Raw genomic sequence first — 16,100 nt, 5'->3', positions numbered from 1 at the left:
TCTCATTAGGTCTACTGTTGTAGTAGCATTCCATCAGTTCCAGGTTCTCTTGTCTCGTCCATGAATGGTTTGTTCCAGTAGCCCACTTATCGTCAGATTGTCCTGGTTCCTCAACATCTGGCGCGGACCTTGTTAATCCGGGCGACGTCCGAGCTGGCATGACTCTCCTAGTTCGTTTCACTCTCATATTTGAAGTAGGCAGGTGAAGCATTAGGAGGTCTTTTGCCCAAGGGCCCCTACTGGAAAGTTGGGTACCAACCGGGATTTGAACCCCGGTATCTCGTATCAAAGGGCGGTCTCCCGTATCAAAGTGCGGCGCTCTTAACCACTACACTATCCAGCCACTTATTGTCTCGTCCATGAATGGTTTGTTCCAGTAGCCCACTGCATCCTGCATCCACACTTACTGAGAAACAGCTGGTTACCCAACGCTTCAACATATTTTTACATGTAGTGCCTTTATAAAAAGAAGGAGATTATTGATAACCATCTTATGTTTTTGTATTCTATTTTGTAACTTTTCTAACCAGAGTAAGTAGCATTACTGATAAGTTTCAACATTCCCAATACTGCAAAAACATAACTTAGCAGATGAAAGACTTCTAGCCTCAACACAAGTATAGAAGATACATTTTGTTCATTTTTAAAGTATTTTCAACCTGAAGCACAAAATTAAATAATCAGTGTTAGCAAGATATTCAGCACCAAATTGGAAACTCATGTTCTGTTGCTTGCCCACAATGCGCCTAAATCCTTTTCAAAGTTACTGCTTTCCAAGTCACAGTAGCCAATGGCGGCTCCCATGGATCCTAAGTGTGCCTTGCTAAGTTCCCTCTAAGCTGCACAGCCATGCATCAGGCTATAAATAGCCACATAGCAGCTCTAAAGAGCCACACAGCAGGGACCTGGAGAGGATAGAGGTAGGAGGTGGGTGGGAACTGGGGAGGGGAGCAAGTTGGGGCTTGCAGGGCTGCTGTGGGCCTCTCCCCTGACCCCAGAACTCCCTGCTACCAGAGGGGGCCTCTTTACCCAGAGCTCCTGTGCTGCCTTCCAGCAGGTGGGAGAAACAGCCCCTTCCCCAGAACTCCATGCTGCCTGCCAGCAGGGAGGACAAAGAGCCTCTTCCCCCACAGCTAGCTGCTGCTGGTAGGGAGAGGGCTGGGGGAGTCCTCTGGCCCCAGCCCGGGGCAGCCTGCCTGCACCCCAAACTCCTCATCCCCAGCCCCACAACAGAGCCCACATCCCCAGCCAGAGCCCTCCATCTCAACCTTCTGTCCCAGCCCTGAGCCTCTTCCCACACTCCAAACCCTTCATCCTCAGCTCCACCCACAAGAGTGAAAAGAAAACAGAGGAACAAATTGACCAACCAACATTTGGACTCCCTTACTAGGATTGTGATGATAGATTACAAATATTCCATGAACAAAGTCAAGGAGGAACAGGCACACTTTTGCTCATTCAGTTTTTAAAGTAAGGTTTGCATTATTCTACTCTTAAAAAGTTTACTCGCATAGGTGCCTTTTTAATTCCATATATTTTCCTGGTTATTATTTTATAAAAGGAGTATCGTTTATTGTACAAGTAAACTTTTTTTTAGTTACGAGTGGCTCTGTAACATTAATCATAATGAATAGTAAGCAATGTGTTAATTTAGTAGTTGATGTGGCTCTCACATTGAAGGGTTTTTGCCAAAGTGGCCTCCAATTCAAAATAGTGAAGAGCACTGATGTAGGATGTCATCATTATTTACCACTCCACCAATCTTTGCCTCACCTGCAAATTTTATCAGCAGTGATTTTATATTTCTAGATCATTGTTGAAAATGTTGAACAGATTGGCGCCTAGTCTAAACTCTGCAGAACCCCACCTGAAATACCTCCATTCAATGAGGATTCCCCATTGACAACAACATTTGACTCCCCTATGAGAAGACACAGATGAATAAGAGTGGACATGATAGAAGTATAAGGAAAAATTAATTCAGAGAAGGGAATTCAGATGCTAGTATTTATCCTTTTGCATATTACAAGAACAAAGTGAAAAATCAAAAAAACAACAACAAGTTTTAATACTGATACAAGGAAATATTTTTATATAACATAATTGATCTGTGGACCTCATTCCCACAATATATCACTGAAGACAAGAGCATCCAAAGAAGAGTTAGACATTTGATAATGAGAATACCTATAGTTACATTAGATACTAGGACAGCTTCACACTTGAATGTGTATGCCAACTGGTTGGGATGAGTTAGAAACTTCTGTTGGGGCAGGTTATTCTATAAATGTCTATTCCCAGATTTCTTGCATCTTCCTCTAAAGCATCTGGTACTGGCAACAGAGAATATATTAGATGAACCACCAGCCTGATCTGGTATAGCTTTACTTCTTGCAAGGCCTATTACTGCTGAAAGACAAAGTGCATCTCACTCTTCACTATATCAAAGTTACTAGTCCATTAAATATTTGTAGTGCAAGTAATTCATATAATAGTGTGTGCGCACACATTCATACAGTAGGGAGTGTGGGCAACAAGTAACATACTGCACTATACTATTTACACCAAGATCTTTCAATTTACCTTGGCATCTGCAAGGCTGTTGAAAAGAAAAGTTTCCCCATATGGAGAGATGACAGATGGCATTTCCTCACTGGAGGTTTCTTTAAAGAAAAAAGGAAAAAAGTTGTATCAATAAGAAAACAGTACTGTATTTCAAATCTGTATGGGATAGTGCTGTATCTTCAATATGTTTGCTGTTTACACTGCAGCAAATAAAAAGCAAATTTTACTCTTGAATGGATTGGTCCTATGTGCAAATTTGCACTGATCTGTTTTTTAAGTCGATTTAGTTGTTTCAGTGCAAGTCTTTCTGCGGACACTCGCACCTATTCATAATAAAAATAGCTAAAGTAAACGTAGCTAAGATTAGTTTATTACTCACTTTAGCCCAGTCAACTTTAGTCATTTTATTCCGAAGAAGGGGAGAGAGTTTCCATACACTGACTCACACTGAACAATTAAGCCAGCTTTAAAACACATCTTTTGTTATTTCAAAGCAGGTCTGTGTGTTGACCTGCTTTATGTTGCATTCTGGACTAAGGTATCTGAAAATTAGGGTGCAGGCAATGTTCAGTGTGTTGCACTACGCTCTGCAGTCTCTTCTCACCCAATCTTCACAATTGGATAGGGATTTTCTTGGGGGAAAAAAAGGTTAAAAGATTTTAAGCAACTTAAAACTGAAAAGGTTTTTAGGAATATACGTAACAATTTCTACTTGTGCTACATTTCAAAAAACATAAAAATAAAAGTTTGTGTGTTCTACTCACAATTTATAATAGTTTATTCTTTACCGAAAAAGGGAATGAAGATGCTGCATTTCAATAGAAGTTCTATCCTACAGACTATCCGTTAATTGTTCTAAAGAATGAGAACATTCTTCCTGCCCCTTGTTGAAATCCAGCATCTTAATTATTTTTCTCCAAGTTATTTCTGTCTATCATCTTCCTCTGACTTATTCTATTGTCTCACTATCAATGACATTTGGACATATCGGTTTTAAAATATCTGTCAAACTGCCTTTGGACTCTAGTTTTCAATCAGTAGCCCTTTTTGCCGCTCCCTCATTTCCTGCCAAAGGCACATTTCAGCACAACATTTAGGTTCCAGTTCAGTGTGATCTATTTGCTTGACATGAATACGTCTGAACTTGAACAGGAATTGTTTTCAGTGAGTGAAATTAACTTGTTTATAAGCGACTGAGCAGCATTGCTAACCTGTTCCTGTGTCACTGTGGAACACTAGAAATTCTTCTTGTTCTTATTTCCTCATGATCCTACAGAACTTAATAACTAATTAAATGATATTAGGTTATTTCGGTTAGACATGAACCCTTTGCATACGTTTTGCATCTAAGATAATTTCCGCTTACAAATACCCACTTGACTGTTTAGTATAAAAAATACATTGAAATCCAAGGATTAGGCAAGTAAAAGGGGATGGGGGAGGGGGGGAAAAGATATTCCTAATTCCTTTATTTAAAAAACTGGAATAGTTTTATAAAAGCATAATAATGGCTACTCAAGAGATTAAAGAAATTAGTCGTGATTAAACACACTAGTTAAACAATAAAAATACCATATATTTAAATATTTTGATGTTTTCTACATTTTAAATATATATTGATTGTAATTACAACACACGACTTATACAAAAGTTGTACATGCTCACTTTATATTTTTTTATTAAAATATTTGCACTGTAAAAAAAATGTATATTTCACTCACCTAATAAAGTATTGTTGGATAATCTCTTTGAATCTCAATGAAAGTTGGATTCACAATGTAGACTTCATGTCTAAAAATAACTGCATCACAATAAAATCATATGTAGAAAATTTAAGAAGCACAGTCATCAGTCCTACTTCATCAATTGCTCGACAACAAGTCTGTGCAATTACAGGAGAATATGTTGCCTCCATCTCTGTCTTCAATGTCACCTGAAAGTGGAACAGGCTTCACATGGCAGTCGTTTGTACGTTCGGTATCCAAGATATTTTATCGTTAGATGATCTGAAGACAGGGGTGAAAGTAACTCCACGTTACTTGTATGGGAGCCAGCTCTGCCACGAAAGGTATGCGTCTCAGGAGAAGGGACAGGATGGGTCGCTCGCGTAATCGCAGGCTCAGCCCATTCCACTGTGGCCTGTGCCACCACAGGGCTCAGACTAGTGATATTAAAGGGCCCAGGGCTCTGGCCACTGCTAGCGGTAGTGCCTGAGAACCTGGTGCCTTTTAAATTCACGGCCCGCGGCAGTCTGCTCTCTTGTCCCCCATAGTAACAGCAGCCAGGGAGGGGAGAGAAAGGGGCGCAATGAATTAAAGCGCTGCGTGGAAGTGCTTTAAGCAGGCTCCTTTGCCACAGCCCGTTACGTCAGCCGATACGTCCGTACTGTGTGCCACTTTTATAGTCGATGCAAACGCCTATATCTGAATTACGTGTGTCAACCCTTGCTAAAGATTCACTATGTCCTTCTTCTTCAACTCATCCAGATACGACATGTTGTCCCATGTGATTCTGAAAGGTCTGCTTGATAAATAGAAAGCAGTTCAGATCATGATGTTCATTTCCTATCATCTAGCGTCGGATGCCACCAAGCAGGTTATTTTATTTTTGGTGGTTCGGGTCTGTAGTTCGCATTGGAGGTTCCTCTTTAAGACATTGAAAGCATGCTCATACCCCGTTCTCTCAGATTTGGAAGAGCACTTCAGATTTCTCTGACCTTGGGTTCAGAGTGCCTATCTATTTCAAATCTCACATTGATACCTCTTTCTTGCTTTTGTCAATTGCAGTGAAATGTTCTAAAGACATATTGCTGGGTCATCATCTGAGATGGCTGTAACATGAAATTCATGACAGAATGCAGTAAAACAGAAGTAGGACGACATACAATTCATCCTCAAGGAGTTCAGTCTACAATTTTATTGTAATGTGGCATTTTTTCTTTTAAAAAAACAAAGCTACCATCCATAATGGAAACTGTCCTCTGAATGATGCAAAGCATGAGGGGCATATGAATGTTGATATTTGCAAACTAAATAGACCATGCAATGCTGCTACTAAAGTATATCAAACACTGTTTCACTTTTAAGCGGATTATGTAATAAGAAGCATCACATAGCTTCCCATAAAGGTAACACACTTGTGTCTTAGGAGTGGCGAATATGAAGTAGGATTCGAGTGACCTTTCTGGCTCTAAAGTTTTACCCATTGTTTTCTTTTTGAAGTGCAGTTATGTAGCAAAAAAAAAAAAAAAACTCTACATGCATTTTGTAAGTTATACTTCCATGAAAAAGAGACTACACTACAGTATTTGTATGAGGTGAATTTCCTTTATCATTTTTAAAGTGCAAATATTTGTAATAAAAACAATAATATAAAGTGAGCACTGTACACTTTGTAGTCTGTGTTGTAATAGAAATCAATATATTTGAAAATGTAGGAAAACATCCAAAAACATTTAATACATTTCAATTGTTATTCTATTGTTTAACAATATGATTAACCACGATTCATTTTTTTAATCAGTTAATTTTTTGAGTTAAACGTGTAAGTAAACTATGATTAATCAACAGCCCTACATAAAACATATGGTAACATATAGATATGGTTACTTGCTTGGTATTATATTTATCTTTCCTTCCCAGCTTACCAGATTTTTCTATAATAGTTCAATATCAATTTCTGGTAAGTTATTTAAATGAGATCTGTTCTCTCAATTTAAAATATAAACATAACTGCATTCAACTCACTTTTCTGTGAAGTTGGGCTCCCAGTACAAGAAGTTGGGCTCCCAGAAATATTTAAAACATCCACATTTCTTCTTTCCTGCAGAGAACTTGAAACAAACAAAGAAGTTGAGTAATGTTTGTCAGAGAGTGTACATAACTTTCATGTAGCAGCATAACATGCAGGTTAAAACAACTACTTAAAACATGCCAGCCACTTGTGTGTTCTTAATTCTAATTCTAAGTCTGTGGAGTGAGGGAGAATAACCAGAACAATATAAAAATTAAAGAACAACAACTCAGACTCCCTTCTCTGTACATATCATACTGAATATTTTATTGAGCCTAGCATAAGCCTTACTTTTTTCAATTTGGCCTAATTACATTGTCTAGTTAGAATTCTGTACCTTCTTCAGATATTGACTATTTAAGTAATAGTGTATTAGGGTCCTCATCCTCTACCATTGCAGTCAAGGGAAGCTTTGTCATGGATCAAGCCCAAGAAGAGAGCAGCATCTCTAGTCAGGTAATTTTCAGAGAAAGACTAACAACTTAGCCTTAAATAAAAATCAAATGGACATTGAATGATACAGAGGAAGTAGGATCCCATGCTCTGAGCTGCTGAAAGGATTTTGCTCAAAATGTCCTGAGTTCAAAAGGTAATTTTCTTTTTCAGGAAGATTTGCATTTGAAGACAGAGTTATAAATTAAACTGTTTTGCAATCAAAAGATAGCAATAGCTATCAATAACCACTGTAATATAATACTCGTGACTGCCATTTCAGGTTTCCTAGATGGCAAACAAGATTAGTTTCATATGCATTCTATATTACTGTATACAGTAATATTTACTACTATGCTGTCCTATGAATACTTGAATGCAGATTTTTAGATGTGAGTATATAGTCATCTTCGTACGGCTAAAGCCAAGCATTTTCAATATTACTGAATTCTCTGTATGAATGCCATTAATCCTCATTATAATTTGCACAACACTATGATTGTGAATTTGCTAAGGGGCAGCTTCTGAAAAACCCTTTATTAGAAAACTACGGTTGTTCTTTCATATTGGTGAAGAAGGAAGCTCTCCAATAGCATTGCAATCTCTACCACTAATTTGCTCTGTGACCTTGTAAAAATCAGTGTCTCTATCCTTTTATTTCCTCATCTGTAAAAATGATAATATGGATCCTTACTTGGCCTTTTTAAAGTGCTCTCAGAGCACTACACAAAATTTAAGCATTACACTAACAATTCTCAGATCAGCATCTTTCACCCCAAAGCCATAAAGATCAATATTTTTACCAAGTATGCCAAAACAGGAAATTCCTCGTTTACAGCTCTCCACCACATTTATTCAAGTCATGCTGTCTACATTCGTAACTTCCACAATGTTGCTTCATCAAGAAGTCAAAGTTCAATTATTTCCTCTTACAAGCCAACTGCTAACTGTGACTCAGATGATATGTGTATTAAATTTTGAACTCTGTTTTGTATTGTGTGTTGAGAACACGTCTAAACTTGCCTAAGGTAAGACTTGAATTCCATTCTGTACTACAGCCTCACCCAGGAATAGCGCTTGACACCTCATTGAAGGACTACCATCAAAAAAACCACCAAGATGGCAATCTGAAACTATGGACTTTGACTGACACACCTACTGGTCCCCCTCCAAAGGGTTTCTATGCAGCTGGTGCCAGCATGGCGGGGGGGCATCTCAGGAGGAACGGATGGTAAGCAAACAGACTATTTAAGAGTAACATGATGCTTTATGCTGGGGGCCAATCATCAGCCCCTGTAAACATGATGCATAGGAGAGAGAACATAAGAGGGACTCTTTACAACCTGGAATGCTGACAAACTTTGGACTTGCAGAAGGAATGAGATCAGACAGACATGCGGAAGGGACATCTCAGGACTTTTGTTATTTTTGAAAGAGCTGTAACTCTCAAATCCTTTCAAGAGTAAAGTCACTGTGGTTAAGAAATTCCTTTGCTAAGCCTAAATTCCTTGCTTTCCTGCCACATTGTCCCTGAAAAGATTAAACTAGAAACGCAGAGCGCCCACAGACTCAGCGGAGCTCTTGGGCTCTCAAAGTCTGAGGCACTGGTTTAACTTCTAGGGCAGCAGTCTCATGTTCCAAACAAGGGGGTTTGAGCTTGCAGTCTGCCTGACAAGCTCAGAGCTAAGAACAGTGACCACTAGACTCTGCCTAGCAGCTATAGAAGCATATGGAAACCTTTAATTGCAAGAGATTGCAGCTGCCATACAGTGGGATACTGGACCAGGATGTAACACTATCATCCACCTTTGAACACAAATGAGTCAAAATGATAGTCTATCCCAAATTCTTATATCCTTTTACATTTTCAAAATAAGACCTTCGAGATTTTCATGTTGAAAAAGCAGCTCCATTGTGCAGAAGTGTCAAAACATTTACCTGCAGTCACAAGACCCAATGAGACTTGGCATGCCTTGGAAATGGCTAGTAATTTTATCGTTAATTTACTCTGCTAAAAAGCACTCCATTATAGTTCTTTACAGACTCTTCCTTTTTAGGGCAGATAACCTTATGTTGAAATTAGTTCATTCCATCAAAAGCTTTATCTAGTATAGTTAGTCATTTTCAATATATTGATCTCAGTTCCTTGTCCTCATGTGATTTATGATGATAAATCATGCCTGACTAACCTAATTGCCTTCTATGAGGAGATAACTGGCTCTGTGGATGAGGGGGAAAGCAGTGGACGTGTTATTCCTTGACTGTAGCAAAGCTTTTGATTATAGTCTCCAACAGTATCTGCTGGCAAGTTAAAGAAATATGGACTGGATGAATGGACTATAAGGTGGATAGAAAGCTGGCTAGATTGTTGGGCTCAAAGGTAATGATCAATGGCTCCATGTCTAGTTGGCAGCCGGTTTCCAAGCGGAGTGCCCCAAGGTCGGTCTTGGGCCAGTTTTGTTCAATATCTTCATTAATGATCTTGGGGATGGCATGGCAGCAATCCTCAGCAAGTTTGCAGATGACACTAAACTGGGAGAGTGGGTACATACACTGGAGGGTAGGGATAGGATACAGAGAGACCTAGACAATTAGAGGATTGGGCCAAAAGAAACCTGATGAGGTTCAAGAAGGCCAAGTGCAGAGTCCTGCACTTAGGAATGAAGAATCCCATGTGCTGCTACAGATTAAGACCGAATGACAGGCAGCAGTTCTGCAGAAAAGGACCTAGGGGTTACAGTGGATGAGAAGTTGGATATGAGTCAACAATCTGCCCTTGTTGCCAAGAAGATAATGCATTGGGCTGTATACAGTAGGGGCATTGCCAGCAGATCGAGAGATGTGATCATTCCCCTTCTTATCATGGTGACGGCGCTAATCTGGAGTACTGTGTCCATTTTGGGCCACACTACAAGAGGTGTGGAAAAAATTGGGAAAGAGTCCAGTGGAGGCAAGAATTAAAAAAAATGATTAGGGGCTGGAGCACATCTTATGAGGAGAGGCTGAGGGAACTGGGATTGTTTAGTCTACAGAAGAGAAGAATGAGGGGGAATTTGATAGCTGCTCTTAACTACCTGAAATGGGGTTCCAAAGAGGATGGATAATACAGCCCCATCTAGTTCTCAGTGGTACTCAATGACAGAACAAGGAGTAATGGTCTTAAGTTGCAGTGGGGGAGGTTTAGATTGGATATTAGGAAAACTTTTTCACTAGGAGGGTGGTGAAACACTGGAATGGGTTACTTAGGGAGGTGGTGGAACCTCTTTCCTTAGAGGTTTTTAAGGTCAGGCTTGACAAAGCACTGGCTGGGATGATTCAATTGGGGACTGGTCCTGCTTTAAGCAGGGGATTGGACTAGCTGACCTCCTGAGGTCCCTTCCAACCCTGATATTCTATGAATGGCTGAGAGTAGCTAATTGTTGTATACTGGAACATAAGTTACAAAATGAAAAGGACCAAACGATGTCACAGTTTTACTAAATCACCCCTATATATTTCATAGTTTTGAAAAAGTAAGATATGGAGATCAAAATACCAGAAACCCCATGCTCAGAGTTTAAATTCTAACAATCAAACAGGGACAAGGGGAGGAACACGGTAAAGAAAGATAAGGACACAACCTAATGGCATGTTTACACTACACACTTTCTACAGTGATGTGTGGAGTACGTAAACAGCTACTTCCCTTCTTCCCCCCAGAACAGATATCAATAGCAGTATAGACAGTGAGGCACAGCTTAGGCAAATAGAGTAAAGTATCTGTATATACCAACATGGCTCTCTACTCACCCAAGCAGTGCCTCCCCTCTCTACACTACTATTTTTAGCAGTTTAGCATCCCACTGCTGGAATCTGTCTGTGCCACAGGGAAAGGTTCTGCCACCAGGAAGCCACTGAAGCCTTTCACCACTACCTCCCCCCACCAAAGCCTTTCAGTGCCACATGTAGCTACATACCACAGTGGGACGCAGCTCGTTTTTCGCAGCTGCATGTATCTACACAAGCCCTATACACTGCCACCACTAGCGTGCAGTGTAGACTCAACCTACTGGTCTTCTCAATCCACCTATCCCATATGTTGAGCAATGCTCTTAATATCACGCAGTACTTTGCTTCAGTTCTATGTCAATATTTATTTCTTTGGGAATTAGTCTGCTTATCAGCCTTGACTACCATAACATTTTGTTCCTGTTGCTCTGGAATAAGAATCTTCTTATCCATGTTTAAGACTAACTTTCTTCTATTAAAAATGTTAGCATTATATTCCAAAGCCTAGAAAAAGGAAAACAAATTTGTAATATTTAGGCCCAAAAATTATATTTAGTAAAAACAAGGTTTAATAAAATCGAAGGTCAATTTTACACTTGTTAAATACTGCATTCAATCTTATCTTAATATTTTCCAGGTATACAATTTAAAGTGATCACTCACCCAGTCTTCTAATTTTTTTAAAAAGCTAATAAGCATCTGTGCATTTCTTCTATCCTTTACCACTAAAATATAAGATCTCTCTGGTAAATTGTTTGTTCTGGTACAGCTTACACTGTATCAAGGTAACAGTGTTGTACTGAAAACTATGTTAGAATTGTAAGCTGTCACTTGAAATTTCAAGGGAGTTGCTGGTCCTGCTAGCATCTAGTGGTCTCTATAGGAAAACATGTGGTCTGGATCTTGTGCAGTCAGTCTGCAAACAATAAGCCCATATTAAGGTAGGGTGAGATGTGCCTTTCTATTTAAGGGAGCAACCTGCTTTGTGTCTCTCAGAACAACACAGAAAAGCCTCAAAAACAGAATTCTAAGAAATAACTGTTACCTTCCAGGAAGATTTTTATGCTTTCATCTAACTTCTCTCTGTATACTCTATAAACATAACAGTAACAGACAAAAACATTTAAGCCTTACAGTAGATTGGTTTTAAAAAACCCTAATGTGAACCTCTCTTCAACACATTTCCCTCATAGCTTAAGACTGCAAAACGTACATGGTGTAGTGTGAATGTAAGTGTTACTGATATCCACACTGATTAAATGGAAATAGATAAATGCTCTTCTGAACTGAAAGTCATTTCTCTACAATGTCTAAAACAGTGAGTCACTGATTTGACTTGAGAGAGGGAAGGAGGAAAGATTTAGAAATGAGCAAATAAACACTCAGCAATGGCAATGACTCACTGTTTCTACCTACATTTAGTTGTAACTGGCAGCCTATCATATTAAAAATATAGTTTCCTTTACTTGAATTTCTTTCTATGGCAGGAAATGGCTGCAAAATGTCTCCAAAATCTTTTTTGATTGTTTCAGATAAGGATACCCACTGGTAAGCAAACAAGGGGCCTTTTGTCAAGTATCAGAAATAAGCTTTGGAAATAGAATCTTGAATGTCTCCCTTTATATCAGGTAAGAATTATCTCAAGAACATCTAACTAGTGCCAGAACAAATATATTTATTTACTCAATGAATGAATACCTGTTTGACAAATAACTTGGAAACAGATGTGATCTGAAACACTAGATGTTTGCCAATACACAATTAATATATGAAATGCATTCTAGAACTGGGAAGGCAAAACACTGCAGCCTATTGAGAACTCTTATTTTAGGATTTAATTCTACTTCCTCTGAATAATTAAGGTACTGACTCTCCAGACAGACTGGTGCTTTTTCTGACTGGCAGATTACTTGAGTTACCTTCTCACAGACAGATGACTGCAAACCTCTCCTCCATGCTGCTGCACCAGTTTCACTTTGGTTTAACTGGTTTAAGTGGCGCTGCATTGGTGCATCATCGTAGCACAGGTACAATAGCTTCCAGTACCAAGAGATACAAGACATAATTCGGGGTGCCTGTTCTTCCCCAGTCTCCTTCCCCTCCACACAAACAGGCTGAAAAAGCAACAGCTGGGCTGGACTTCTTGTGAGCAGTATGATGTTGTTTACCTGGCTGCATGCCAATGGCATCATACCCTTCCCAACTAACTGTAGCCCAGCTTGATATAGCCCACCTCTGGCTCTAATGATATTTGGATAGGAAGGAGCTGCCCTGCCCCTTAAGCAGAGGGAGGACTAAAGGGCTATTCTACCTCTCCTGCTGAAGCCTGCAACACTATTCACCCTGGGAGACAAGGATTAGAGAAGTGGTCCCCAAACTGTGGGGCACGCCCCCCACATGGGGGTGCAGAGGAACACTGGAGGGGGTACGCAGCAGAGCCTGGGCCAGACCCCATGGGGAGTGGTGACGGAGGACCACCCTGTTCCACGCTGCCCCAAGCCCAGCTCCAGTCTGTGTCCAGCCTAGCTCCAGACCCAGCCTCAGCTCCACTCTGCCCCTTGCTCTGCCCCCATCCCAGTGCTGCCCTCATTTAGCTCTACCTCAAGCCTGAGCCCCTCTCCCATCTCAGTTCTGTCCCTAACTCCATTTTCAGCCCAAGCTCCTCTGCTGAGTCAACTGTAGTAATTGGGGAGGGGAAGGAGGAGACAGGAACACGGACACATTCCATTACGGGAGAAGGGGCGCAACAGGAAAAGTTTGGGCACCACTGGGTAAGAGCAAATGGTCACTCCTTATCTTTGTATACAGGCATTTACTTGCTGAATGCCTTACATTGACTAAATTGTATTTCCTTTTCTACAGGGTCAAGACAACATAATTGGGCTATTTCTATGTTACAACTTTGAGTCCCAACATACTGTTTGCAGGGGTTAGGAGTATTTGGCTGTCGGGGCAGGAAAGTTAAGTATCTCAGGGTAACTATCCCAGAACCAGACAGTCATCACGTAAAAGAATAAATGGACATAAATCAGACATCACGAATGGTAACACACAAAAGCCAATAGGAGAACACTTCAATCTCCCTGAACATTCAAACAACAGATTTAAAAGTAGCCATCCTGGAACAAAAAAACTTCAAAAACAGACTTCAAAGAGGAACTGCAGAGCTACAATTCATTTGCAAACTTAACACCATTAATGTGGGCTTGAATAGGGACTGGGAGTGACTGGCTCACTACAAAAGCAATTTTTCCTCTCTTGGTATTGACACCTCCTCCTCAATTATTGGGAGTGGACCACACCCACCCTGACTGACTTGGCCTTGTCATCACTGGTTTTCCATTTGTAAGGTAACTCCCTTCTCCTCATGTCCCTGTATATTTATGCCTGTATCTGTAATTTTCACTCCATGCATCTGAAAAAGTGGTTTTTTACCCACACAAGCTTATGCCCAATAAATCTGTTAGTCTTTAAGATGCCACTGGACTCCTCCTTGTTTTTGCAGATACAGACTAACACAACCACCCCTCCGATACTTGACAGAATTGTTTAATTCACTAAATACCTGGGAATAAAACCTTTATACTAAAACACCATCTAAAAACCAAAATGCACCATATATTTATATAGGCCCCTTTACAACCACAGTCCTAGCATATGTACTTCTGAGGAACAGGACAACTAAAACATTTTAAAAAATTCCAAAACTTGTCATGTTGTGGTAAAGACCAATACATTGTTTTGTGGCAGAGGAGAGCCAGGAGCACAGAGAAGCACATGTAATTGCAATGGAGGTAAGTGCTTTATTAGTAATAACAAGGTATGACACAGTCACAGCACTTCTGCTGGATGTCAGGAGAGCCACAGTATTAACTTTTTGTGCTGGAAGGCATTTAAGAGAGCCTAAAATAGCTCTTTGTCCATTCAAACTTCATGACTGAAGTCTGCCCAGGTCTAAAAGCAAGTGCTGAGTCTCCCAGGGGAAAAGCTGGATTTCTACCCATGTGTGGAAACCCTACAGAATGCAATAAGGACAAAGCCAATACCATTCAATAGCAATTAGGAGGGAATGCTTTTTAATAACATTCCAAGGAGAGAGATGAACTCCATTAAACTTAAGACTGCCATTTTAATCATCCTATTACTTTGGCTTTAAAAATTGCTGAGCAAAGGAAAATGGTTCTGTGAAGTTTGATGTCGGTTTTAAAATTCAGACTTAACATTCGTCTCCCTCCAAAACAGCTTATTACTACCCCTTCATGATTTTCACATGGTTATAAACTGGTACACGTGATTTTAGGGAGATCAATTTGAAGAAACTAGGCTATGGCTAAGCAAATAAAAATTGTTGGTAATGCAGCGTCTAATTTGGGGCTCAATCCTACATCAATGGAAGGTTGTGCTTTGGGAAGGCAGGGGTGACTTCAGTACGAGCATGATGGGGCATTGTATGTGCAATATGTTCCCTTCTGTTATTGCAGGTGAGAGTCAGAAGCTGGTTGTAGCTTAAAGAGGGGACCAGAGTATTTTTATAATAGACAGTTCTCTCTTTTCCTCAATACCCCCATGTTTGGAGCTGAAACACCAGATTCCCGTCTCAGCTCTGCAGGAGCATTTTATCGTCATGGAGTGGGAACAACTATTCCAAAAGTTAAGATTAACATAAAAAATGCCCATTTTGAATTTGATTCTCTTAAAAACTTGAGCACACACTTTTCATAATGTAAAGCCTAAATTTCCACAACCTAAAACATTTCAATATTTTTAAAAGATATGGGTGGAGTTCCTTTTCTATAATCAATACATAAAAGTAGCTCTTTAGTATAATTTGATAGAAAGTATCAAATGTTTCTTTGAGTCTCTTAGTCTACCCAGTGACACCACATTTCATAAAAACAGCCATACTGGGTCAGACCAATGGTTCATTTAGCCCAGAAACTCATCTTCCAACAGTAGCCAATGCCAACGGCTTCAGAGAGAATGAACAGAACCAGTAATCAAGTGATCCATCCCATGTCACCAGCTTCAGGCAAATAGAGGCTAGGGACACCATAGCCATTGATGGACCTATCCTCCATGAACTTATCTAGTTCTTTTTTGAACACAGTTATAGTTTTGGCCTTCACAACATCCTCTGGTAAAGAGTTCAACAGGTTGACTGTGTGTTGTGTGAAGAAATGCTTACTTTTCTTTATTTTAAACCTGATGCCTATTAACTTCATTTGGTCACCCCTAGTCCTTGTGTAATGAGAAGGAGTAAATAATTCTTCCTTATTTACTTTCTCCACACCAGTCATGATTTTATAGACCTTTATCATATCACCCCTTAGTCTTTTTTCCAAGCTGAAAAGTCCCTGTCTTATTAACTCTCCTCATTATGGAAGCTGTTCCATGCCCCTAATCATTTTTGGTTGCCCTTCTCTATACCTTTTCCAATTCCAATACATCTTTTTTGGGATGGGGTGACCTAATCTGCACACAGCATTCAAGATGGGGTGTACCATGAATTTATATAGCAGCAATATAATATTTTCTGTCTTATT

At 39.8% G+C, this 16,100-nt stretch overlaps 1 protein-coding gene across 1 annotated transcript in view; it reads right to left on the bottom strand.

Annotated features, from left to right (window-relative positions):
- The window catches only part of ARAP2 (ArfGAP with RhoGAP domain, ankyrin repeat and PH domain 2), a 238,272-nt gene that overhangs the window by 203,045 nt on the left and 19,127 nt on the right, over positions 1-16,100 (bottom strand). The window contains exons 3-4 of the mRNA XM_075066537.1: positions 6,312-6,397; positions 2,584-2,663 (exon numbers count right to left, since the gene is read on the bottom strand). Coding sequence (XP_074922638.1) covers positions 2,584-2,663; positions 6,312-6,397 — 166 coding nt within the window. The remainder of the gene's footprint in view (positions 1-2,583; positions 2,664-6,311; positions 6,398-16,100) is intronic.

This window comes from Chelonoidis abingdonii, chromosome 5 (assembly GCF_003597395.2).
Source record: "Chelonoidis abingdonii isolate Lonesome George chromosome 5, CheloAbing_2.0, whole genome shotgun sequence".
NCBI lineage: Eukaryota > Metazoa > Chordata > Testudines > Testudinidae > Chelonoidis > Chelonoidis abingdonii.
Note: the sequence above shows the minus strand (reverse complement) of the source record. Positions and strands in the feature narration are given on the sequence as shown.